The sequence below is a fragment of the Oncorhynchus mykiss genome, chromosome 17 (genome assembly GCF_057628025.1).
Source record: "Oncorhynchus mykiss isolate SJ-2025 chromosome 17, ASM5762802v1, whole genome shotgun sequence".
NCBI lineage: Eukaryota > Metazoa > Chordata > Actinopteri > Salmoniformes > Salmonidae > Oncorhynchus > Oncorhynchus mykiss.
In genome coordinates this window covers 33,798,813-33,825,741 of record NC_143038.1, presented here as the reverse complement: position 1 = coordinate 33,825,741, position 26,929 = coordinate 33,798,813, and the positions used below count along the sequence as shown (strand labels likewise).

At 42.5% G+C, this 26,929-nt stretch overlaps 1 protein-coding gene across 8 annotated transcripts; it reads left to right on the top strand.

Annotated features, from left to right (window-relative positions):
- The first annotated feature begins 1,261 nt into the window (after positions 1-1,261).
- slc25a34 (solute carrier family 25 member 34) lies at positions 1,262-26,891 on the top strand. 8 transcript variants are annotated; one of them, XM_090205285.1, is made up of 9 exons: positions 1,263-1,485; positions 4,889-5,074; positions 5,754-6,897; positions 10,660-10,725; positions 15,004-15,156; positions 15,805-15,939; positions 16,170-16,245; positions 24,250-25,117; positions 26,426-26,891. In XM_090205285.1, exons 3-8 carry the CDS (start codon positions 6,373-6,375, stop codon positions 24,657-24,659), a joined length of 1,365 nt encoding a protein of 454 aa, XP_090061411.1. In that variant the 5' UTR covers positions 1,263-1,485; positions 4,889-5,074; positions 5,754-6,372; the 3' UTR covers positions 24,660-25,117; positions 26,426-26,891. The 8 variants fall into 8 exon arrangements, with proteins under 8 accessions (XP_090061415.1, XP_090061411.1, XP_021425986.2 ...); XM_090205286.1 differs by having other exon boundaries at positions 1,377-1,485; positions 4,889-5,025; XM_090205287.1 differs by having other exon boundaries at positions 1,438-1,641.
- The last annotated feature ends 38 nt before the right edge of the window (positions 26,892-26,929 follow it).

The following is a 26,929-nucleotide window of genomic DNA, read 5'->3' as shown; positions in this document are numbered from 1 at the left end:
AGGGAAGTTCGGACAGTGGTTCCCAAACTTGGGACAGGGGCCCATTTGAGGTCCCCTGACAAAATTTGTACTAATCATATCAAACAAGTTAGGAACTTAAAACTCAATATGAACATCTCCACATGGCCTGTTTTATCTACTGGCCTACATTAAAATGCATACAAATGCTACCAATACAGTTCTAAAAAATATAATACGTTTTCATTTCAACGCTGATGCTAAATGTCAGTGTGAATCCTTTTTCATATTTTCGTTTTTGTTTGTAGATCTACTGAGGTGAATGAACCTGCAGCAGCCAAAGTGATAATAGCTAATTTTTTTTTATGTAATCCAAATGGCATTTAAAAAAATAAATAATTATTGAATAGAAATGCATTAAATGAGCTTAAACTTTCAAAACAATGGTCCATTTGTTTACGTGCATTTTTTTTTTACGTAAAAAAATTGAAAATTAAAGTGTCTTCTGATGAAGGGAAGCTGTGGCAGGATGATCTTTTTCTGATTTACAAATCATTTGTAATATAGAGATAAAGATTACATTCTGTCACACAGATCTTAACACACTTTTGATAAAATCCTATTTCATACGTGCCAATGGTATAAAGGACTCCAAGGTTAAATCATGAATAAGATTAGCAACTGAACATTTCATTATGTACCTCAAATTTGGAGATGGCAAAAATAGTGAAAAGAAATTCAAGAGATTTAGTAGTGAGTCAGTGTGGTAGTGGCAACTTTCTCAAATTGGACAATGTGGGCCTCGCATGGCCCCTGTGGTTATAGCAAGCATCAAATTAATGGGGGATTGGAAACAAGAAAAACTTCGCTCTTGGCGAAGGCAGTAATTTTGAAACAAAACGCTATGTTCTAAAAAAGACAGTTTGAGTACAGGAATTAACTTCCTCCATCACAATCGCTACTTAACCATCCATCGAAGAAAAACAAATGTAAAACATTTTCCACACCCACTGAAGCTGTCCCCACTTTTCAAGGCCAGTGTTGGGATTTGTTCATGAAGAAGTAATTGTCTTATCCGATTTTTACCTACCATAATAACCTACCACTGTGAATATGATGATAATACCATCATTTTTTAAATAGGGACAGACAGAAAGTTTGTCACTTTCTTTGTTGTGGATCCCAGACTAACCTATTTTTCCTTAGCACATGATTAGTCCTTCTATTTGAAAGCAGTGCTTTTCCCCTATGTTACACCCTTATACACTCCACCTCTGTTCTCAAAACTATAACCTTTTACCCAGAGACAATCCATAGGACCAAAGCAGGGGGCAGAACTTTCCGTTGGAACAGAGTAGGGGATGTGTTGAGGTGGCGGACAGGCCCCGGTCTTGATTGGCTCTGGCCTAAGGCAGTAGGAGGAGACTTCCACAATGGATGGGACTGCTGGGGACAAATGTTTACTAATGCTGTCTGGCTGTGCAGGGAGGGGAAGCAGAGAGGAAAAGACCACAACACACAACAAGAGTAAGTTTAGTTTAATTTGCTATCAGACATTCAGACCATTGTGGGAGTGTGCAGATTATGCTGAGTCACTCTGGGATTCAGACTTCAGTCTGATTACAGCGGTGCAAAGTTCTTGATTTGTAACAAGGGATCCCTGCTTATGCCTGTCATTGTAGAGTAAGTATGTGTATCTGTGTGCTCTTATTAGTAGTTGATGTGTATTTGTCTATGCATCAATTGTAAAGTGATCAAACTGCATGGGTGGTTGTTTTATGAGTGTTATGGCTATTTCCATGTAAAAGGACCCATGAGCACCAACATGTGACATTCATAAAAGCATGTCAAATTGGGTGTCAATTGAAAGCTAAGTCTCTATATATATATATTTGTTTTTTTAAATTAAGGAGTATGTAAAGTGCAATCGGAAATTATTCAGACCCCTTGACTTTTTCCACATTTTGTTACTTTGTTTTTTTTCCCCCTCATCAATTTACACACAATTCCCCATAATGACAAAGCAAAAACGTTTTTTATACATATTTGCAAATGAATTTAAAAAAAATCTACAACTGAAATATCACATTTACATAAGTATTCAGACCCTTTACTCAGTACTCTGTTTAAGCACTTTTGGCAGTGATTACAGCCTTGAGTCTTCTTGGGTATGACGCTACAAGCTTGGCACACCTGTATTTGGTGAGTTTCACCCATTCTTCTCTGCAGATCCTCTCAAACTCTGTCAGGTTGGATGGGGAGCGTCAGTGCACAGCTATTTTAAGGTCTCTCCAGAGATGTTCAAGTCTGGGCTCTGGCTGGGCCACTCAAAGACATTCAGGAACTTGTCCCGAAGCCACTCCTGTGTTGTCTTGGCGTCTTTCCCTCAATCCTGAGTAGTCTCCCAGTCCCTGTTGCTTAAAACATCCCCACATCATGATGCTACCACCACCATGCTTCACCGAAGGGCTTGTACCAGGCTTCCTCCAGACGTGACGCTTGGCATTCAGGCCAAAGAGGTCAATCTTGGTTTCATCAAACCAGAGAATCATGTTTTGCATGGTCTGAGAGATCCTTTGGGTGCCTTTTGGCAAACTCCAAATGGGCTGTCATGTGCCTTTTACTGAGGAGTGGCTTCTGTCTGCCTACTCTATCAATCAATCAATCAATCAATCAATCAAATGTATTTATAAAGCCCTTTTTACATCAGCCGATGTCACAAAGTGCAATACAGAAACCCAGCCTAAAACCCCAAACAGCAAACAATGCAGATGTAGAAGCACGGTGGCTAGAAAGGCAGGAACCTAGGAAAAAACCTATAGAGGAACCAGGCTCTGAGGTGTGGTCAGTCCTCTTCTGGCTGTGCCGGGTGGAGATTATAACAGTACATGGCCAAGATGTTCAAAAGTTCATAGATGACCAGCAGGGTCAAATAATCTAAATAATCACAGTGGTTGTAGAGGGTGCAACAGGTCAGCACCTCAGGAGTAAATGTCAGTTGATTTTTCATAGCCGAGCATTCAGAGTTAGAGACAGCAGGTGCGGTAGAGAGTCGAAAACAGCAGGTCCGGGACAAGATAGTATGTCCGGTGAACAGGTCAGGGTTCCATAGCCGCAGGCAGAACAGTTGAAACTGGAGCAGCAGCAATGCCAAGTGGACCGGGGACAGCAAGGAGTCATCAGGTCAGGTAGTCCTGAGGCATGGTCCTAGGGCTCAGGTTCTCTGAGAGAAAGAAAGAAAGAAAGAAAGAAAGAAAGAAAGAAAGAAAGAAAGAAAGAAAGAGAGAGAAAAAGAGAAAATTAGAGGGAGCATATTTAAATTCACACAGGACACTGGATAAGACAGGAGAAATACTCCAGACATAACAGACTGACCCTAGCCCCCCCGACACATAAACTACTGCAGCACAAATACTGGAGGCTGAGACAGGAGGGGTCGGAAGACACTGTGGCCCCGTCCGACAATACCACCGGACAGGGCCAACCAGGCAGGATATAACCCCACCCACTTTGCCAAAACACAGCCCCCACACCACTAGAGGTATATCTTCAAATCACCAACTTACTACCATAAGACAAGGTTACTCTACCATAAAGGCCCGATAGGTGTAGTGCTGCAGAGGTGGTTGTCCTTCTGGAAGGTTTTCCCATCTCCATAGAGGAAATCTGGAGCTCTGTCAGAGTGACCATTGTGTTCTTGGTCACCTCCATGACCAAGGCCCTTCTCACCCGATTGCTCAGTTTGGTCGGGTGGCCAGCTCTAGGAAGAGTCTCGGTGATTCCAAACTTATTCCATTTAGGTATGATGGAGGCCACTGTGTTCTTGAGGACTTTCAATGCTGCAGAAATGTTTTGGTACCCTTCCCCGGATCTATGAGTGGACACAATTCTGTCTCGGGGCTCTACTGACAATTCCTTCAACCTCATGGCTTGGTTTTTGCATGCACTGTCAACTGTGGGACCTTATATAGACGGGTGTGTGCCTTTCCAAATCATGTCCAATCAATTGAATTTACCACAGGTGGACTCCAATCAAGTTGTAGAAACATCTTAAGGATGATCAATGGAAACAGGATGTACCTGAGCTCAATTTTGAGTCTCATAACAAAGGGTCTAAATACTTACTGTATGTAAATAAGGTATTTCTGTATTTATTTTTAACACATTTGGGAAAAAAAATATCTAAAAACTGTTTTTGCTTGGGTATTGTGTGTAGATTGATGAGGAGCATTTTTATTTAATCCATTTTAGAATAAGGCTGTAATGTAACAAAATGTGGAAAAGGGGAAGGGGTCTGAATACTTTCCAAATGCATGTTATATCCTAAATATTAGGAATAAGCAAAGGGTTGGATTTAAGGTCAAACAGATGGAAAAGGAGTCTTAAAAAACATCTACCAGAAAGTCTTTAAAAGGTATCAGAAATACATCAAAACACAATAATGTTGAAGTAAAAATCCCTGCCAACTAATATCAACACTTATATTTTGATAAATTATTTGCCTTGTGTGAGTTTTGGAAACATTGCCCTGTGCCTTCATATTCCGTTACCAAAAAACCACATATCCTTCAAAATATTTTCACATTTCTCTCCCTCGTAAGGAGGGACGATAATGAAAGTTAAATTATTAATTGATTAAAACTCAACATTCTGTTACCAAATAATCTGCCATAGAATTACTGCAATTGATGACACAGAATTACTGCAATTGATGACACAGAATTACTGCAATTGATGACCCAGAGGGTTAACAATAGGAAGTCATAGTAGTCACAAACCACAGTTGGGTCACCTGCTACTGTCATAACGGTTTTCTTTCTCTTCCTGTAGTCTGGTGGTCAATGCTAGTGTGAAAATAGTCTGGACAAACTCTCCCTATCTCTCTCACTCTTTGTTTCACTTCCTCTCTCTCCTTCTCTTCTCTCTCCAGTTAATATCAACTCTCCAGGATCCTACTGACCTACCCATGAGCCCCCTCTTTTTCCTTTTACTCTAACCAACATCCTTACCCACTGAGCACCTACCGACACAGGACGTCCATGGATGTTGACAAGTTGTTGAAATTTGGTCTGTCCGCCCTGGCCTTGATTTCAACATCTACAAACTTAGATTTTTGGTACGGTCTTTGATTTGGCTTAAACATAGACGTCCATGATTGATTCAGATCTGGACCAGACCAAATTTGAACCAATCATAGATGTCTATGTTTCACAATTTTGGAGAGCACAGTACAGCACAGCACAGTATATTAAAGTTAAAACACATTTGAGTATAGTTCAGTACAGTCCTCTATTGTACTGTACAGTAGAGTTCAGTGCAGTACACAGTAGAGCACACTAGAATTGAGTTCTCTAATGTATTGTAAGGCACTCAACTGTACTGAACTATACTTTACTGTACTCTACTGAGCTCTACTGTACGGCGATTTTACCAAAGTTCTTCCAGTAAATGTGTTTTGTAAATTTTGCCGTGCAAATTGTTAAAATTAGTCATTGTGCATATAGTTGGATGGTTTGTTAAACTTTGAAATCAATGTTTTTTGTTTGGCATACATCTTTAAGTGAAAAATCTGAGTCAGCGCAATTCTGCTACTGTGGAATTGCCCTTATGTGACTGAGTTCTGTTGGGAAGAAATGTAGTGTCAGCTGTCCTCCTTAATCTCCTGTTACATATTCTCTAAAGAAATGGAACCAAAAGAAGCAACCAAAGCAGGACATGTAGTCCCTCTTCATAACATTTTTTCATAGGAATTGCAACAGAAATCTAGAATCTAAGATTTCCTTATTCTTTTACAGAATCCTGCAGGTACTTGGCTCTCGGGTTGGGCTAGATCTCTTGGCTGGACTTCCTCAGTGATAATTTCACATTTCGACACGTTTGCTCAGTGAACAAAATACAACTCTTTAACCCTACTCATGATTTGCTTTCAAGGACATTGAGGACCTCAACCTGTAGCTACTTGTGAAGAGACTGGCATAAGACATCTCAGGACAACATCCCAGAAACACTGAGCACCAATGTCAGAGGAGCACTGTGACAGGAGCACATGTCACGTGACATCATAGCAGCATAACAGCATAGCAGGAAGTAATCGCTGAATTCTTATCGTACCACTCTGTACAGTCAGCTGTACAGGTTTATATTTCAGTCATTTAGCAGACACTCTTAGGGTTAAGAGCCTTGCCCAAGGGCACATTGACCGATTGTTCAACTATTCGACAAACCCAACACTCTTAACCGCAAGGCTACCTGCCACACAGCTCTGACCTCACCGTTTCCTACCACGCTTTCGTGATCACATGCACCATACCCACACTCCGTCACACTCCATACCCTCTCACCCACCTGGGAGCCCTTCCTTGGCCTGGGTAGACTCATCACCAAGGGCACCATTGGACACTGCACCCTTCAGAAATGACCGGTACCCAGCTAAGGAACTATCCCACCACAAACTCTCCATTCAGCTCTCCCAGCTCCAACTCCATTCTGCTCCAATCAGCTGCCATGACATCCCCAGTCCCCCCTTTTTCCCGGACCACCTCAGTCCCCTCGCCTCAACTGCCTCCGGCCCTGTGGCCCCCGCTGGACTTTGCCTTAGGAGCGTTGTCGTGCTGCGGGGCCTGTGTGTTCACTAACCCCCTGGAGGTGGTAAAGACACGGTTGCAGCTGCAGGGAGAGCTGCGGGCGCGGGGGTCCTACCGGCAGCACTACCGCGGGGTGCTGCAGGCCCTGTGGGTGGTGGGGAGGACGGATGGGCTCCGCGGGCTACAGAAGGGGCTCTCGGCTGGGCTGATGTACCAGGGTCTGATGAACGGCGTGAGGCTGGGCTTCTACTCCTACTGTGACACCGTGGGGTTCACTGCAGCCCCTGGAGGGAGTCTGATGTCAGGGGCCGTGGCCGGGGCTCTGGGGGCCTTCATTGCCTCTCCTGCCTATCTGGTGAGTGGCATACATCTTTGTTGTATTGTTGTCGCTCTCATAGTGCATAGCTTTGGATGAGGTAAGGAGATATGGAGGGTACTTAGGGTGTCATATTGCCATGCACAGACCTTACAATATTAACAGTGTTCACCCTGGAGTATGTGCCCCAATTTTCACAGTATGCACCCCCCTCCCCAACATGAAAAATATTAACCCCTCTTATAGAATTAAGAGGGGTTAACTGCCTTGTTCAGGGGCAGATGTGGGAACTCTAGATCGTCATTGTAAATAAGAATTTGTTCTTAACTGACTTGCCTAGTTAAATAAAGGTTGGTTTTAAGGCGACTTTCGTGAAATAATAATTGTCCACCTCATGGTTCAGCTCTCAGATATTTTAGTACTAAATGTATCAGGGCATTGCATGCATAGGCCTATAGGCTTAGGTGTCCACTGTACTGTACTTTTTATACTATTTTCTACATTGTAGAATAATAGTGAAGACATCAAAACTATGAAATAGCACAAATGGAATCATGTAGTAATCGAAAAGTGTTAAACAAAAAAATATATACATTTTAGATTCTTCAAAGTAGCCACCCTTTGCCTTGATGACAGCTTTGCACACTCTTGGCATTCTCTCAACCAGTTTCACCTGGAATGCTTTTCCAACAGTCTTAAAAGAGTTCCAACATATGCTGAGCACTTGTTGGCTGCTTTTCCTTCTCTCTGCGGTCCAACTCATCCAAAACCATCTCAACTGGGTTGAGGTCGGGTGATTGTGGAGGCCAGGTCATCTGATGCAGCACTCCATCACTCTACTTCTTGGTCAAATAGCCCTTACACAGCCTGGAGGTGTGTTGGGTAATTGTCCTCTTGAAAGACAAAAGATAACCCCACTAAGCCCAAAACAGAATGGATGGCGTATCGCTGCAGAATGCTGTGGTTGCCATGCTGGTTAAGTGCGCCTTGAATTCTAAATAAATCACTGACAGTGTCAACAGCAAAGCACCCCCACACCATTATACATCCTCCTCCATGCTTCACGGTGGGAACCACACATGCGGAGATCATCCGTTCACCTACTCTGCGTCTCACAAAGACACAGCGATTGGAACCAAAAATCTCAAATTTGGACTCATCAGACCAAATGACAGATTTCCACCGGTTTAATGTCCATTGCTCGTGTTTCTTGGTCCAAACAAGTCTCTTCTTATTATTGTTGTCCTTTAGTAGTGGTTTCTTTGTAGAAATTCGACCACGGAGGCCTGATTCACGCAGTCTCTTCTGAACAGTTGATGTTGATATGTGTCTGTTACTTGAACTCTCTGAAGCATTTATTTGGGCTGCAATTTCTGAGGCTGGTAACTATAATGAACTTATCCTCTGCAGCAGAGGTAACTCTGGGTCTTCCTTTCCTGTGGCGGTCCTCATGAGAGCCAGTTTCATCATAGTGCTTGATGGTTTTTGCAACTGCACTTGAAGCAACTTTCAAAGTTCTTGAAATTTTTCAGATTGACTGACCTAAAGTAATGATGGACTGTCGTGTCTCTTTGATTATTTGAGCTGTTCTTGCCATAATTGCCATAATATGGACTTGGTCTTTTACCAAATAAGGCTATCTTCTGTATACCACCCCTACTGTGGTTCTTCCTTTAAAAGATATGAGCTTATGCCATGACCGTTTGTGGTAGATGGTGGCAGATTGTGGTAAATTGCATCATTCTGGCAACAATGGCTGACACTTAAATAATAATGCCATAGAATTCTGCAGCACCCCGCAGGCTGCGCTGCAGTACGCTGCAACTTCTAAAGGAAGAACCTTGTCACAACACAACTGATTGGCTCAAACGCATTAAGGAAAGAAATTCCACAGATGAACTTTTAACAAGGCACACCTGTTAATTGATATGCATTCCAGGTGACTACCCCATGAAGCTGGTTGAGAGAATGCCAAGTGTGTGCAAAGCTTTCATCAAGGCAAAGGGTGGCTACTTTGAAGAATCTCATATATAAAATATATTTTGATTTGTTTAACACTTTTATGGTTGCTACATGATTCCATATGTGTTACAGTATTTCATAGTGTTGATGTCCTCACTATTATTCTACAATGTAGAAAATAGTACAAATAAAGAGGAAGCCTGGAATGAGTAGGTGTGTCCAAACGTTTGACTGGTACAGTATATATATAAATAAAGGAAGATAAGCTTAGTCCTAACCCCACATGCATTTCTTTATGTCAGGTGGCTACATCTATATCTGCTATACTGATATAGATGTACAGACGGAGGGTAATTGGTACATTTCCAATCTGAATATTTTGTATAAAGATAAGTGTTATATTGTTATATTATAGGCGTAACTCTGGCAGGCCTGAAACATTCTTCCTCACCTCAAGTTCAACTGTCAGAGTCAGTTGGAGCGCCGGGGTGCACTGCCTTCATATAATAAGCCCGCAGTAGCTAATGCTTAATAATAGCCACACCATACCAAACCTTCACAGACGTTTCTTAACTTTATTACAGTTAACATCAAAAGCAATCAAGCCATTAGGGACAATATGAACAGAAGAGCAAATGTAAACCATAGAAAAACTCACTTCCCTCCCCCGTGCCCAATAAAAAAAACACACAACCCTCCCCCCCAAAAAAAACAACCTTTGACAATGTTGGACCACCCCTCCCCCCTAGTAATTGTAGATCTGTCTCTAAGTGTGACGGTGTTTATTTGTATCATTCATTTATTGTGTGTGCGGGTAGTAATATTGCCCCAGCCATTTCCCTGTTATGAGAACTTGACATGTTTGTGTTGGTACTATAAATACAAATCTGTTGTGTTTCTACTGTGCGAAGGGCAGTGACTTCTACAGTGGCTGTGTATTTCCCCATGAGTTAAGGCAGTTGTATAACTTGTGTACCCCAAGGTGGCTCTCATATACTCTGGCTGCTGTTGTTGTCTAGGCTGCATCTGTTGCTCAATGTACCTCAGTGTAGCCATCTGACCTCTGCAGCATCGTGGAAACACTATATAATCTGCATGGTGATATGTTTGTGAGAATCTGGGTCACTAAATATACCCGGCACGTACCTACTTCCAACCACTACCCAAAATACTCCCCAGCACTCCCTCCTATGTTTTTTGGCAGAATATGAAGTAAAGGGAGAGCGAGAGAGATTAAAAGAGAAAGAGATGGGAGGCTATTTTTGGTTGTAGAAGAAGCAGGGAGGGGTCCGACTCGGGTGTCTCTGCATGTGTACTGTGAGAGCCCAACTCAGGTTTCTAGACCCAGTCAGTGTGCAGTGTCATCTCAGTAAGCTCAATAATGGTCGTTCAGAGAGGAGAGATGTGAAATGGAGGTCATGGGCATCCTGAAGGGATGTGTGTGCCTGTGAGTGCTCAAAAAACATGCACATGTTACATAACTCATACCAGGTGTACCCACTGAACAGTGTGTCTCTATTTAGTGATGGGGTTGTGCCTCTGTTATTATGGGGAGGCGTAATGCAAAGTTTCTCTTTGCAATGCTGTGTATGTAAAATGGGTATACAACAGCGGAGGCTGGTGGGAGGAGCTATTGGAGGACGGGCTCACTGTTATGGCTGGAATGGAATGAATGGGACGGAGTCAAACATGTGGTTTCCATATGTTTTATGTGTTTGATACCGTTCCATGTATTCCATTCCAGCTCTCTTCCAATGAGTATGTCCTCCTATAGCTCCTCCCATCAGCCGCCTCTGGTATAAAATACATTGAAGCAAGTGTCTTATGTTTCCTCCACAGGTGAAGACACATCTGCAGGCCCAGACAGTCGAGGCCATCGCAGTGGGTCACCAGCACAACCATCAGGTGAGGAGTGTGTGCGCTGTGCGTGAAACAGTTGGACCCAGTGTTCTCTAGTTGTTCGGGCTCTACACCAGTCCTTCATGTTGTGTAAGTATGTCACTTTGTTTCCAATCCCACTCCTCTATCATTTTGGCTCACATCCCTCTCTCTCTCCCCCCTACTTCCTCAGCCAACCCCCAGCATAACTAACCATATCCGTGTGAACCCTAGTGACACGTTTCACAACCACCAGCCAATCAGTAACATGCAAACAGAGGCGTGGAGTGGTGTCAACGAAACAAAAACACACAACCTTTGTGACTGATACTGTAATCATCAAGATAAAGACAAGCACAGGGATTTATTTTTAAAACCCTGTTAAGGGATGTAGTGTGGCCCTTTTGATCTAAGAGATACATTTTTTCAATTTGTCATGGCACTGTTCACTTTTTTCATGGCACTGTTAATTTGCCTGGCTACCCAAACACCTTGCTTCCGGCCAAACACCTTGCTTCCGGCCAAACACCTTGCTTCCGGCCAAACACCTTGCTTCCGGCCAAACGCTACGCCACGCCCATGGACGTTAGTTTCTTTGCCGCTATGAGTCTGGATCTGAGCACCTCCCCGATGATTTCTAGAACGCAAATGCATTCTAACCGTATTGATTTGTCCCAGAAACCGATGGGTTGGGCCAGAGCCAGAACCCTTGTGGATAAAGTGTCTTCTTAAAAATTCTTCATTCTCTTTGATACTTGGTTTGAGATGATCCAAGCTGACTTTGTTTTGATGTCGCTAAAAACGACTTCAACGATGGCAGTCTCAGACTGAAGTACAATATGAAGTGAACAAAGACCAGCAGAATAATTCAGTTTTGGTCATCAGGCAAACTGTTCACACCCTTACAATAAAGTTCAAAGTCAATGTGTAGACCTAAGGTACAGTTGAAGTCAGAAGTTTACATACACCTTAGCCAAATACATTTAAACTCAGTTTTTCACAATTCCTGACATTTTATCCTAGTAAAAATTCCCTGTCTTAGGTCAGTTAGGATCACCACTTTATTTTAAGAATGTGAAATGTCAGAATAATAGTAGAGAGAATTATTTATTTCAGCTTTCATTTCTTTCATCACATTCCCAGTGGGTCAGAAGGTTACATACACTCAATTAGTATTTGGTAGCATTGCCTTTAAATTGTTTAACTTGGGTCAAACGTTTCGAGTAGCCATCCACAAGCTTCCCACAGTAAGTTGGGGGATTTTTAGCCCATTCCTCCTGACAGAGCTGGAGTAACTGAGTCAGGTTTATAGGCCTCCTTGCTCGCACTCACTTTTTCAGTTCTGCCACAAATCTTCAATAGGATTGAGGTCAGGGCTTTGTGATGGCCACTCCAATACCTTAACTTCGTTGTCCTTAAACCATTTTTCCACAACTTTGGAAGTATGCTTGGAGACATTGTCCATTTGGAAGACCCATTTGCGACCAAGCTTTAACTTTCTGACTGACGTCTTGAGATGTTGCTTCAATATATCCACATAATTTTCCTCCCTCATGATGCCATCTATTTTGTGAAGTGCACCAGCCCCTCCTGCAGCAAAGCACCCCCACGACATGATGCTGCCAACCCGTGCTTCATGGTTGGGAAGGTGTTCTTTGGCTTGCAAGCCTCTCCCTTTTTTCCTCCAAACATAACGATGGTCATTATAGTCAAACAGTTCTATTTTTTGTTTAATCAGACCAGAGAACATTTCTCCAAAAAGTACGATCTTTGTCCCCATGTGCAGTTGCAAACCGTAGTCTGGCTTTTTTTATGGCAGTTTTGGAGCAGTGGCTTCTTCCTTGTTGAGAGGCCTTTCAGGTTATGTCGATATAGGACTTGTTTTACTGTGGATATAGATACTTTTGTACCTGTTTCCTCCAGCATCTTCACAAGGTCCTTTGCTGTTGTTCTGGGATTGATTTGCACTTTTTGCACCAAAGTATGTTCATCTCAAGGAGACAGAACCCATCTCCTTCCTGAGCGGTATGACGGCTGCGTGGTCCCATGGTGTTTATACTTGTGTACTATTATTTGTACAGATGAACGTGGTACCTTCAGGCGCTTGGAAATTGCTCCCAAGGATGAACCAGACTTGTGGAGGTGTACAGTGTGTTCTCTGAGGTCTTGGCTGATTTCTTTTGATTTTCCCATGATGTCAAGCAAAGAGGCACTGAGTTTGAAGGTAGGCCTTGAAATACATCCACAGGTACACCTCCAATTGACTCAAATTATGTCAATTAGCCTATCATAAGCTTCTAAAGCCATGACATAATTTTCTGGAATTTTCCAAGCTGTTTAAAGGCACAGTCAACTTAGTGTATGTAAACTTCTGACCCACTGGAATTGTGATACAGTGAATTATAAATTAAACAATCTGTCTGTAAAAAATTGTTGGAAAAATTACTTGTGTCATGCACAAAGTAGATGTCCTAACTGACTTGCCAAAACTATAGTTTGTTAACAAGACATTTGTGGAGTGGTTGAAAAATGAGTTTTAATGACGCCAACCTAAGTATATGTAAACTTCCGACTTCAACTGTATGTAGGTTTGCTATTGTAAAGCTGTCACAATATCCCGTTGTGTTCCATAGGCTGATGCTGTCCAATACCCTGACACACTGCCATTTGTGGGCAAAGTATCCACAAGTGATGTCAGCGCAGCGTTGATAACTTAATAGTAGAAAAATGTCCATACTTCAGGGAGGGATTTCGATAAGAAAACATTTTCACATTCAACAGCGAGAAGCACTATATATGGTAGTAGTAGTAGTTTATTTTAAAGGGACCATGTGCAATTAAAGATTTCAGACAGTGAAATATGATGTTCGCACCAGAGTTAGCTATGCACAGATCATTTCCATCTGCAGTCCCTAACCAAACATAACTGAATACATAAACATAGCTAAATGCACATCAGTCATACAGTAGTATAGTAGGATAACATATTAAAAGAAATACAGGAAACATAAAATACAACAAATTATACAACAAATTCAGCAGACTTGAGTGCATTAAGAATTAGTCAATGTGTGCAGGATTGATACGTCTTGATCCATGATTTGACCTGCACGGAGAAGGATTTAGTCACTCGTGTTTCTTAAAGTAGAGGGGATGGAATTCCGTTTACTGATGCCTGAGGTGGAGAACGCTGAGTGCCCAAAGGTGTTTTCTTTTAGGAATGACACAGACTCCTCTTGTGGATGTCTGGGTGATTCTGTTGTTTTGTTCAGAGCTTAATATGCCAAAATCTTTCAGAGGTGGAGGTGCAACATTGTTGATAATCTTACAAACTAGACAAACAACTGAGAAATGGAACCGATTGTACTTGGGGAGAATATTGCAGTGATGGTAATGACGCGATTTCCTGTCCAGGATCTTCAGTGCTTGTTTATTTAGAGATCGAAGGGGTTTCAGTCATGTTTAATTGGCTTGAGACCAGCTGATGATACAATAGGACAGGTGGGAGAAGATCATTGCTTGTAAATAGATTTTGGTTCCTGATGTATCGGAAATTTTAAAGACTATCTGATTTTGCTGGACATCTTAATGTTTTTTCAAGTTTAAAGTATAATGCCCAGATATTTAAACTAGGTGACTGTTTACATTTTTTGTCCTTGAATAAGTATGTCCGAGTAAGCCTGTTTGTTTAGTTTTGTGAAGAAGTACATGGCTACCGTTTTTAAAACATTGAGGGTGAGACAGGAGAGGTTGAGCCATTCAGCTACTTTTTACAATGATACTGCTTGCCACTTCATCAGCATAGAAATGCGTATAAAGAACTGTATCATCCACGTACATATCCACACCCTGGCATACAGACGGAAGGTCATTAATATAGAGGCTGAGTAACAAAGGGCCCAGGATTGACCCCTGTGGCACTCCCACAGTGCAATCCCTTGGTGAGGATAGTTCACCGTTAATCCAAACACATTGCATCTGGTCTGCCAGATAAGACACAATCCATAAGAAAGCACTTGACAAAATGTTGAAGTTGGATAGCTTGGAAAGGAAGACATTGTGGTAAATAGTGTCAAAGGCTTTTCTGAGGTTGAGGAAAACTGCACCTACAACACCCCCTTTGTCCAGCTTTGCCTTGATCTATAGGATATGGCAACATGCTGTTTCTGTAGAGTGGTTGACCCTAAACCAAAACTGCATGGAGTGAAGAGGAAAGCTACATTTATCCAGATGGACTGGCTCGACACTTCCAACTTTTCTCCCTCGTAAAATGTTTTGTTTTTTGTCTGAATTTGCCTCCGTCAGGGTGTGTCGAGTGCCTTCGCCAATATCTACCGGCGGGAGGGCGTGGTGGGGCTGTGGAGGGGTGTGAACGGGGCTGTGCCTCGAGTGATGGTGGGATCAGCCGCCCAACTGGCCACCTTCAGCTCCGCTAAGGAATGGGTGGCACGCCTACAGGTAACTATAGAAACCATCCATCACACTCGCAGGCTGTCGTGTGTATTGCGTTAAGCCAGGTGTCACACATGCAGAATGACCTGTACATACGGTATCAGCATATAAGGATGGTGTGTATATAGAACTATTGAAAGTTTTTGAGTGTGTTTAAAACCATTTTCGAAGGTGCATTTCATACAAGTATCCATCAAGCGGTACCGGAGTGCCAAGTCTATGACCAAAAGGACCCTTAACAGCTTCTACCCCCAAGCCAGAAGACTGCTGAATAGTTAATCAAATGGTCACCTGGACCATTTATATTGACCCCACTCTCCATTTGTTTTTACACTGCTGCTACTTACTGTTTATCTGTGCATAGTCACTTTACCCCTACCTACATGTACAAGTTACCTAGACTAACCTGTACCCCCGCACATTGACCCGGTACCGGTACCCTCTATATATAGCCTCGTTATTGTCATTTTATTGTGTTACTTTTTACTTTAGTTTATTTGGTAAATAGTTTCTTAACTCTTTCTTGAACTGCATTGTTGGTTAAGGGCTTGTAAGTAAGCATGGCGCATGTGACAAATAAAGTTTGATTTGATCAAGATATGAATAATCTTTCACCTCTACAGTTGGTTGATTTCTCTTTCTGTGTCCTTGTAGTGGTACAGTCCAAACAGCTGGCTGGTTGCCTTGACAGCTGCCTGTATCAGTGGAGTCGCCGTGACGATCACCATGACGCCGTTTGACGTCATCAGCACACGCCTCTACAACCAGCCAGTGGATGAGCGTCATAGGGTGAGCCTCTTTTCAATATCTAATTTTTCTTTGTCCACCATCATTGGAATTGCCTATTTCACCCTGATATTCCCTGGTCTTGGTTTCTAAGTAGAACCTTGCCTTCTCCATATACTGTATACCTCTGGCTCTTAGCTGTTGAACACACAGATTTATAAAGATCTATACTGTAACTGTCTTTAGACGTTGAACTCACAGTTTCATTTTCTGCCTCTCTGCCTGTCTGTTAGGGTCGTCTGTACCTGGGCTTCTCAGATTGTCTGGTGAAGGTGTGCCGGACAGAGGGTTTTCTGGGGCTGTATAAAGGTATGGGCCCTGTGTTCTTCCGCCTGTGCCCTCACACCGTTCTTAGCATGCTCTTCTGGGACCTGATGAGATAACGGGCCTTTCAGGACGTTCAGAACGAGAGCTGAAGAGAAGAGGATATTCAACCAATCTTGGAGGACAATGGAAGTTGATTTAAAAAATAAAACATGTTTTGGCCTGCTGTCTTCATCAGAGCCGGAGCTAAGAAAGAAGGCCTCATATGGTGGACAGAGTTGAATGAATGACTGGTTCGTTGGTAGAGACGAGCAGTAGACACTCTTTGTGATGCCAGTGTGGAAAGTTGGTTGAGAGAAGGAGAGACGAGGAGGAGGAGATGCTCTCAATTCCACAGAATAGACTTGCACTCCCTCACTGGTTAACTGGAAGGATACATAATGGCTTGATATACACTGAGTGTACAAAACATTATTGAGTTGCACCCCCTTTTGCCCTCAAAACAGCCTCAATTCATCTGGGCATGGACTCCACAAGGCGTTGAAAATGTTCCACCGGGATGCTGGTCCATGTTGACACCAATGCTTCCCACAGTTGTGTCAAGTTGGCTGGATGCCCTTTAGGTGGTGGACCATTCTTGATACACATTGGAAACTGTTGAGCGTGAAAAACCCAGCAGCGATGGAGTTCTTGACACACTCTCAAACCGGTGCGCCTGGTACCTACTACCAATCCCCAGTCAAAGGCATTTAAATGTTTTATCTTGTCCAATCACCCTCTGAATGGCATACAGTGCTTTGTAAAATGATTTAACCCCTTGGAGTTTTTCCTATTTTGTTGCATTACAACCTGTAATTTAAATATATTTTTATTTGGATTTTATGTAATGGACATACACAAAATAGTTCAAATTGGTGAGGTCAAAAAATAACTTGTTTCAATAAATACATTTAAATTAAAAATGTAAAGTGGTGCGTGCATATGTATTCACTCCCTTCGCTATGAAGCCCCAAAATAAGATCTGGTGCAACCAATTACCTTCAGAAGTCACATAATTGGTTAAATAACGCCCACCTGTGTGCAATCTAAGTGTCACATGATCTGTCACATGCGCTCAGTATATATACACCTGTTCTGACAGGCCCCAGAGTCTGCAACACCACTAAGCAAGGGGCACCACCAAGCAAGTGGCACTATGAAGACCAAGGAGCTCTCCAAACAGGTCAGAGACAAAGTTGTGGGGAAGTACAGATCAGGGTTGGGTTATAAAAAAATATCAGAAACTTTGAACATCCAACGGAGCACCATTAAATCCTTTATTAAAATATGGAAAGAATATGGCACCACAACAAACCTGCCAAGAGAGGACCGCCCACCAAAACTCATGGACCAGGCAAGGAGGGCATTAATCAGAGAGGCAACAAAGAGACCAAAGATAAACCTGAAGGATCTACAAAGCTCCACAGCGGAGATTGGAGTATCTGTCCATAGGACCACTTTAAGCCGTGCACTCCACAGAGCTGGACTAGAAAAAATAAGTAAACACGTTTGGTGTTCGCCAAAAGGCATGTGGGAGACTCCCCAAACGTATGGAAGAAGGTACTCTGGTCAGATGAGACTCAAATTTAGCTTTTTGGCCATCAAGGAAAACGCTATGTCTGGCACAAACTCAACACATCTCATCACACCGGGAACACCATCCCCACAGTGAAGCATGGTGGTGGCAGCATCATGCTGTGGGGATGTTTTTCATTGGCAGGGACTGGGAAACTGGTCAGAATTGAAGGAATGATGGATGGCGCTAAATACAGGAAAATTCTTGAGGGAAACCTGTTTGTCTTCCAGAGATTTGAGACTGGGACGGAGGTTCACCTTCCAGCAGGACAATGACCATAAGCATACTGTTAAAGCAACACTCGAGTGGTTTAAGGGGAAACATTTCAATGTCTTGTAATGGCCTAGTCAAAGCCCAGGCCTCAATCCAATTCAGAATCTGTGGTATGACTTAAAGATTGCTGTACACCAGCGGAACCCATCCAACTATAAGGGCACAAGGCGAGACCCAAATGCAGACACAGGAGGCAGATGGTTAGATTCCAAGCTGTTTATTAACAATCCAAAAGGGCTAAGCAAGAGAATGGTCATGGATAGGCAAAAGGTCAAAACCAGTTCAGAGTTCCTGAGGTACAGAATGGCAGGCAGGCTTGAGGTCAGGGCAGGCAGACTGGTCAGGCAGGCAGGAATGGAGTCCAGAAAAACAGGCAAAGGTCAAAACCGGGAGGACGAGTAAAAGATAATGGAAAAGCAGGCGCAAGGGAAAAACATGCTGTTTGACTTGAACATACAAGACAAACTGGCACAGAGAAACAGGAAACACACGGATAAATGCACCAGGGAAAATAAGCGACACCTGGAGGGGGTGGAGACAATCACAACTTGTGACACCAACTTGGAGCTGGAGCAGTTTTGTCTTGAAGAATGGACAAAAATCCCAGTGGCTAGATGTGCAAAGCTTATAGAGACATACCCCAAGAGACTTGCAGCTGTAATTGCTGCAAAAGGTGGCTCTTCAAAGTATTGACTTTAAGGGGGTGAATAGTTATGCACGCTCAAGTTTTCAATTTTTTTTGTCTTATTTCTTGATTGTTCACAATACAAAAATATTTTGCATCTTCAAAGTGGTAGGCATGTTGTGTAAATCAAATGATACAAACCCCACAAAAATCTATTTTAATTCCAGGTTGTAAGGCAACAAAATAGGAAAAATGCCAAGGGGTGTGAATACTTTCGCAAGCCACTGTACATGCACAATCCATGTCTCACTTGTCTCAAGGCTTAAAAATCCTTCTTTATTAACCTGTCTCCTCCCCTTCATCTAGACGGATTGACATTGATTTAACAAGTAACATCAAAAAGGGATCATTGCTTTCCCCTAGATTCACCTGGTCAGTCTATGTCATGGAAAAAGCATGAAATGTTCCTAATGTTTTGTACATTCAGTGTATTTTACTTGACTTGAAAAAATTGATCTATCGCAGCTTGATTTTATAGACATTGTTGGACAATGATGTTGAAGGTTGATATGTAAGATGAGGCTCACTCCATGACTAAGCCTAAAGGTCAAAAGTCAAACTGTGCACAAGAAGGCCCATTCTTGATGAAACAAGATTAAGTTTGGTCAGATCACCAAGTCCATGTAATATGTGTTCTTTAGTCTGGGTTAGTGACCTGGATAACATTGAGCCTACAGTTTTACTGATATGTGTGTCTTTTCCATGCAATGTGTGAAAATAAAAATGCCTTGACTTATGTGTGACTTAAGATTCGATGAGAGAAATGAAAAATAACTTGAACTAACTGAAGTATATATGTATAATTGTTGTATTAAGCCTTTTGAATTGCTATTCTAGATCGTTCTACTTTTTAAAATTGTTACAGACCCCATTGAAGGCACAGGTGAGTAGCCCAGCCTAATTTCTGATCATTCATTTCTGAAAAGCATTACACTCCAATGAAATCAGTCAGATTCCCTTGATGCAATTTCAAGCAATCATCTCTATATTTAGGTACGGTGATTTTGATAATTGTTGAATAGTTAAGCCTATCTATAACAGTTATTTATTTGCAACCCTTTTTGATCATTTAACGCATAGGCCAACTTAGACAGACGGGGGACACACATTGTCAGACCACTATCATACGACCATTGAAACGCCAACATGGAGAGGACACACAAGTGATCAATACGGTGAAAATGAAGGCAACATGACAATTATCAGAAGGGTGTCGTGTTGAATAGGAAAGGATATTAATTCACCCTACCTGGTCTTCTCACTGCCTATTTAATCAATGACAATATCACTCTACATTTTGGGATAGAAATTTCTAGCATGAGATAATAAACAAATACTTGTGGTGATAGTGTGAGTCAGAAAAAAACAGGAAAAAGTCTCCCTCAAACTGGATACTGCACAAGCTGTGCATGTCAGTTTGTGGTAGACAAACAAATAGAATGCCATTCTTTACCATGAAATGCTTACTTATGAGCCCTTTCCCAACAATGCAGAGTTAAAAAGTAAGAACGTTTGCACAAAAAAAGGACTCTGGGATTAAACACTTCCCTCTGCAACTCGATCCTGGACATCCTGTCGGGCCGCCCCAGGTGTTGAGGGAAGGCAACAACACATCCATTACGCTGACTCTCCACACGGGGGCCCCTCAGGGGTGCATGCTTAGTCCCCTCCTGTACTCCCTGTTCACCCAGGATTGCATGGCCACACACGACTCCAACACCATTATTAAATGTGCCGACAACACGACGGTAGTATGCCTGATTATTGACGACGATGAAACAGTCTATAGGGAGAAGGTCAGAGACCTGGCAATATGGTGTCAGGACAACAACCTCTCCCTCAACGTCAGTAAGACAAAGGAGCTGATCGTGGATTACAGGAAAAGGAGGGCAGAGCACGCCCCCATTCACATCGACGGAGCTATCATGGTCCAAGAACCTATCACATTAGTGTTAGCCACCTAGCTAACGTTAGCCACAAAAAAAATATTGCTTTAATTGCTTGATATCAAAGTCATTAAATTATGGTGGTATTGATACAATAATGGTGAGGAACTTTATTGATTATGGTGAAGAGGACAGGAACTTGTGAGCATGTGTGTTCCTCAGGTCTAGTTGGTATACAGTGCATTGCGAAAGTATTCGGCCCCCTTGAACTTTGCGACCTTTTGCCACATTTCAGGCTTTAAACATAAAGATATAAAACTGTATTTTTTTGTGAAGAATCAACAACAAGTGGGACACAATCATGAAGTGGAACGACATTTATTGGATATTTCAAACTTTTTTAACAAATCAAAAACTGAAAAATTGGGCGTGCAAAATTATTCAGCCCCTTTACTTTCAGTGCAGCAAACTCTCTCCAGAAGTTCAGTGAGGATCTCTGAATGATCCAATGTTGACCTAATTGACTAATGATGATAAATACAATCCACCTGTGTGTAATCAAGTCTCCGTATAAATGCACCTGCACTGTGATAGTCTCAGAGGTCCGTTAAAAGCGCAGAGAGCATCATGAAGAACAAGGAACACACCAGGCAGGTCCGAGATACTGTTGTGAAGAAGTTTAAAGCCGGATTTGGATACAAAAAGATTTCCCAAGCTTTAAACATCCCAAGGAGCACTGTGCAATCTGTGCAATCATGAAGCACTGTGCAATCATGAAGTGGAACGACATTTATTGGATATTTCAAACTTTTTTAACAAATCAAAACTGAAAAATTGAGCGTGCAAAATTATTCAGCCCCCTTAAGTTAATACTTTGTAGCACCACCTTTTGCTGCGATTACAGCTGTAAGTCGCTTGGGGTATGTCTCTATCAGTTTTGCACATCGAGAGACTGACATTTTTTCCCATTCCTCCTTGCAAAACAGCTCGATCTCAGTGAGGTTGGATGGAGAGCATTTGTGAACAGCAGTTTTCAGTTCTTTCCACAGATTCTCGATTGGATTCAGGTCTGGACTTTGACTTGGCCATTCTAACACCTGGATATGTTTATTTTTGAACCATTCCATTGTAGATTTTGCTTTATGTTTTGGATCATTGTCTTGTTGGAAGACAAATCTCCGTCCCAGTCTCAGGTCTTTTGCAGACTCCATCAGGTTTTCTTCCAGAATGGTCCTGTATTTGGCTCCATCCATCTTCCCATCAATTTTAACCATCTTCCCTGTCCCTGCTGAAGAAAAGCAGGTCCAAACCATGATGCTGCCACCACCATGTTTGACAGTGGGTATGGTGTGTTCAGGGTGATGAGCTGTGTTGCTTTTACGCCAAACATAACGTTTTGCATTGTTGCCAAAAAGTTCAATTTTGGTTTCATCTGACAAGAGCACCTTCTTCCACATGTTTGGTGTGTCTCCCAGGTGGCTTGTGGCAAACTTTAAACAACACTTTTTATGGATATCTTTAAGAAATGGCTTTCTTCTTGCCACTTCTTGCCACATAAAGGCCAGATTTGTGCAATATACGACTGATTGTTGTCCTATGGACAGAGTCTCCCACCTCAGCTGTAGATCTCTGCAGTTCATCCAGAGTGATCATGGGCCTCTTGGCTGCATCTCTGATCAGTCTTCTCCTTGTATGAGCTGAAAGTTTAGAGGGACGGCCAGGTCTTGGTAGATTTGCAGTGGTCTGATACTCTTTCCATTTCAATATTATGGCTTGCACAGTGCTCCTTGGGATGTTTAAAGTTTGGGAAATCTTTTTGTATCCAAATCCGGCTTTAAACTTCTTCACAACAGTATCTCGGACCTGCCTGGTGTGTTCCTTGTTCTTCATGATGCTCTCTGCGCTTTTAACGGACCTCTGAGACTATCACAGTGCAGGTGCATTTATACGGAGACTTGATTACACACAGGTGGATTGTATTTATCATCATTAGTCATTTAGGTCAACATTGGATCATTCAGAGATCCTCACTGAACTTCTGGAGAGAGTTTGCTGCACTGAAAGTAAAGGGGCTGAATAATTTTGCACGCCCAATTTTTCAGTTTTTGATTTGTTAAAGAAGTTTGAAATATCCAATAAATGTCGTTCCACTTCATGATTGTGTCCCACTTGTTGTTGATCCTTCACAAAAAAATACAGTTTTATATCTTTATGTTTGAAGCCTGAAATGTGGCAAAAGGTCGCAAAGTTCAAGGGGGCCGAATACTTTCGCAAGGCACTGTAATTATACTACAGTGTAATTTTATTGGATTTTTTGTGACTTGCAAACCCAGTGTAAAATGAACGGGCTCCTGGACAGATTAGGAAAGGATGTTGAATCGTTATTATTCCTTGTTTATCATAACAACGAAGATTCAATGGTGGTGATTGGTAAGAATGGAGAGGAGCTTCAGCCGGGAGTTTGGGATGGGGTGACTGGGAGGGCATCAGACACTTCTCTGAGGTGTGCATGGGGCCCCCACTCATCCCATCTTGGTGGACTCTCCCCAAGCAGACCCACACCAGCCACAATACTTTAATTAAATGTTTTAAGAAAAACAAACCGATCACAGTACTTAAGTGGCAGCCTTTCTTCAATATATGTATGATGAAACAATCCACTGTTTTTGTTTTGGTACATTAGGAGAGGAGTTGGGAGCAGAGCAAGTTGCTCTATGTTTTTTGTGCTTCTTGTGTGGCTTTTTTGTTAAACGTCTGCTCGGTCCACACACTCTAAATATATAAACAGAACATGCAACAATTTAAAATATTTTACTGAGTTATAGTTTATATAAGGAAATCAGTGAATTGAAATAAATAATTTAGGCCCTAATGTATGGATTTCACATGACTGGGAATACAGATATGCATCTGTTGACTCATCTCCTTCGCATAGAGTTGATCAGGCTGTTGATTGTGGCCTGTGGAATGTTGTTCCGTGTTCAGTTCTTCCGTGGCCTGCATACTCACCAACATGAGGTGATGAATACACATTATCTCTCTCTCATTATCTGTGCATTCAAATTGCCATTAATAAAACACAATTGTGTTCGTTGTCTGTAGCTTATGTTTGCCCATAACATAACCCCACTGCCACCATGGGGCACTGTTCACAACGTTGACATCAGCAAACCGCTCGCCATTCCTTTTTTTGGGGGGGGGGGGGACGACAACTTGTTGGTATACTGTTTTACAGTGGAGAAATTGTGTAATTTGTCCATACTGAATTTTCATACATTGCCACCCAAAAGAGCAATTGTCCAAGAAATGTACTTCAATGAGGATTTCTTACATTGTGACAGTGATGCATCATGAGAAAGCCGCACATGTTCAGATAAGCACGAGATTCCCTTTCATCCTATTTATTGAATATCGGAGGAATTATCTTCCAATATATTGCTCTAGTTATCCCCTGCACACACAGCGGGAGTTTTGTCATCAGCACAGCATGTTTTTTTTGGTTCCTAGTGTTATTTTAGTGTTGTGTTGGGTGTCCTTCATTCTTCCATTTATTCCTTAATCCATTCGTTACTGTATCCCTCTGTCTCCAGGATGTCCTCCCAGGCAGCACCCGGCTGATGCTGGTCCAGTGTTGGTTCTCCCTGGGCTGTGCTCTGGGCTGCAGTCTCCCCTTTCTCCAAGAGGGGGCTCTACACTGCTGTCTCAGCCTCCTGGCCTCCGTTGGCTGCTGGCGGGTCACTGCCAACTTCTCTGGAGCCATGTCTCTAGGCTCTACACCCGTCACAGCTTTGAATGCTACTTTTCGTTCTGCGTCACCCTCCTGACCTCCGTCCGCTCTCCTTGCTGTGGAGAGCCGTGGTCCTGGCCTTCGGCCCGGTCTCACCACAGTGCACCACCACGTCCAGTCAGAGGGGAGTCTCTGAAGTTCTGGATGTCGCTTAACATGTGCTACACCCTGTTGGTGGTCTGTGTCCAAAGGGATGGATCAATCAGAACTTGATTACCATTCAATCAAAGAATGAGTTAAATCAGTCAACTGAGAGCAGTAGCACCACAAATAGAATCGCCTCTTAGAAACGTAAAGATCAGGGTCTTGTTCAGTCGGGAGAAAACATTTAAAAACTGAGTGAAATGACAGGAGGTATGACCTCAATTTGGCCAATAAGAACATAGATTTTCATTTTCAGTCAATGTTTTGCTCCAGTGAACACTACTGAACATGACCCTAGTAGAATCACGTTTGTTAATTTAACTTCTCTATTGTCCTCCACAGAGGAGCAGTATGGCTGCCCAGGTAGTGAGGCCCTACTGCACACGGTGGCCCTGTGTATGGGGACCCTGCTGGTGCTCATGCTGACGGTAGGCCGCTGGACTGACATGCTCCTCATCCTCGTCACCTTCCTGGGGGGAGGCTGTCTGCCTGCTGCCCTCCCAGGTACTCCCCAAGTTCTGCCCCAGGTCAGTGTGACCCACAGCTTGAACACATCTAGCTCTCTCTGTTGCTCTGTTGGTCTTTCAGTTTGTTTTTCACCCTCTCTCTGCAGGGACGGCAACACATTTCTTCATAGGGCTGTGTGAAAACTATAGTTTTAAGCTTAGCTATTTTTATGCTTATAATTTCTGACATTGGGTCGGCTATTTGTTAGTCAACTTGTCTAATTATACTGACCAAAAATATAAACACAACATGCAACTATTTCATTGATTTTACTTAGCTACAGTTCATGAGGAAATCAGTTAATTTAAAATTAATAAATTAGGCCCTAATCTATGGATTTCACATGACTGGGAATACAGATATGGATCTGTTGGTCACAGATACCTTAGGATCATGTCACAGTATTTTTGTGCATTCAAATTGCCATTGAAAAAAATGCAATTGTGTTTGTTGTCCGTATCTTATGCCTGCCAATACCACAAGCCCCCCGCCACCATGGGGAACTGTTCACAACATTGACATCAGCGAACCGCTCGCCCACACGACGCCATACACATGGTCTGCGATTGAGGCCGGTTTGACGTACTGACAAATTCTCTAAAACAACATTGGAGGCAGCTTATGGTAGAGAAATTAACAAAAGTTTTTTGGCAACAGTTCTGGTGGATATTCCTGCAGTCAGCATGCCAACTGCACGCTCCCTCAACTTGAGACATCTGTGGCATTGTTGACAACATTTCTGAGTGCCCCCAGCACAAGGTGCACCTGTGTAAAGACCATGCTGTTTAATCAGCTTATTGATATGTCACACGTGTCAGGTGGATGGATTATCTTGGGAAAGGAGAAATGCTCACTAACAGGGATGTAAACATATTTGTGCACAACATTTTTGAGAAATATTTTTGTGCGTATGGAAAATGTCTGGCGTCGTTTATTTCAGCGCATGAAGCATGGGACCAACACTTTACATGTTGCATTTTATATTTTTGTTCAGTGTTTGTCTATACATGCAGCTTCTCGTCTCTCAACTTTGTCCCAGAAGACTAAATACAGCGGTGCTCACAAGAAAAATGTCAGAAATCAAAAGAATGAATGCATCAATAATCTAGTATGGTTGGCATCAGTTAAGTTCTCTTTCATTTCTGCTTCTCTCACAGAGCGAGGATGTTTAGGGACTAAGGAGAACATGTAATACTTCTAAAACAGGGGAAAGGTTTTTCCTGTACAACATCAAATGATGTCAGTTTAACATATTTTATGGCACTGACTGTTGTGATTGCACAATAATAGTGTTCACTTCCCTCATGACAGCTTCTATTGTTCTTTAGGAAGGAGCAGAAGACATTCACAAGCAGATCTGTCCGGCATTCCAGAAGCCTGTCATCAGACAGCGACACACAGAAAGACTATCAGGCTGCAGAATACCACAACACAGACCAGTCACTGTTTAACTCTACCTCAAACAAAAAACTTTTGCCTCAAATACAGCCATCTACCGGCCTGTCTCACTCAGTGATACTGTTGAAATCCAATACTGTCCCCATTTACATAGACATGTTAAGCTTTGATGTGGCGCAGCGGTCTAAAGCACTGCATCTCAGTGCCAGAAACGTCACTACAGACACCCTGGTTCGATTCCAGGCTGTATCACAAACGGCTGTGATTGGGAGTCCCTTAGGGCGGCGCACAATTGGCCCAGTGTCGTTTTGCTGGGGTAGGCCATCATTGTAAATAAGAATGGTTTCTTAACAGACTTGCCTAGTTAAAGGTTCAAAAATAAATGATCTTGTCACGTACACACCGTTTCCGTCATAAATCATATCAACATGAAT

Bases quoted from the DNA above. Each gene is read 5' to 3' on its own strand.
- slc25a34 (XM_090205285.1), top strand. From the start codon at position 6,373: ATGACCGGTACCCAGCTAAGGAACTATCCCACCACAAACTCTCCATTC. The intron at 15,940-16,169 runs GTGAGCCTCTTT...CCTGTCTGTTAG, and splicing joins CAGTGGATGAGCGTCATAGG to GGTCGTCTGTACCTGGGCTT. The intron at 16,246-24,249 runs GTATGGGCCCTG...CTCTGTCTCCAG, and splicing joins TTTTCTGGGGCTGTATAAAG to GATGTCCTCCCAGGCAGCAC.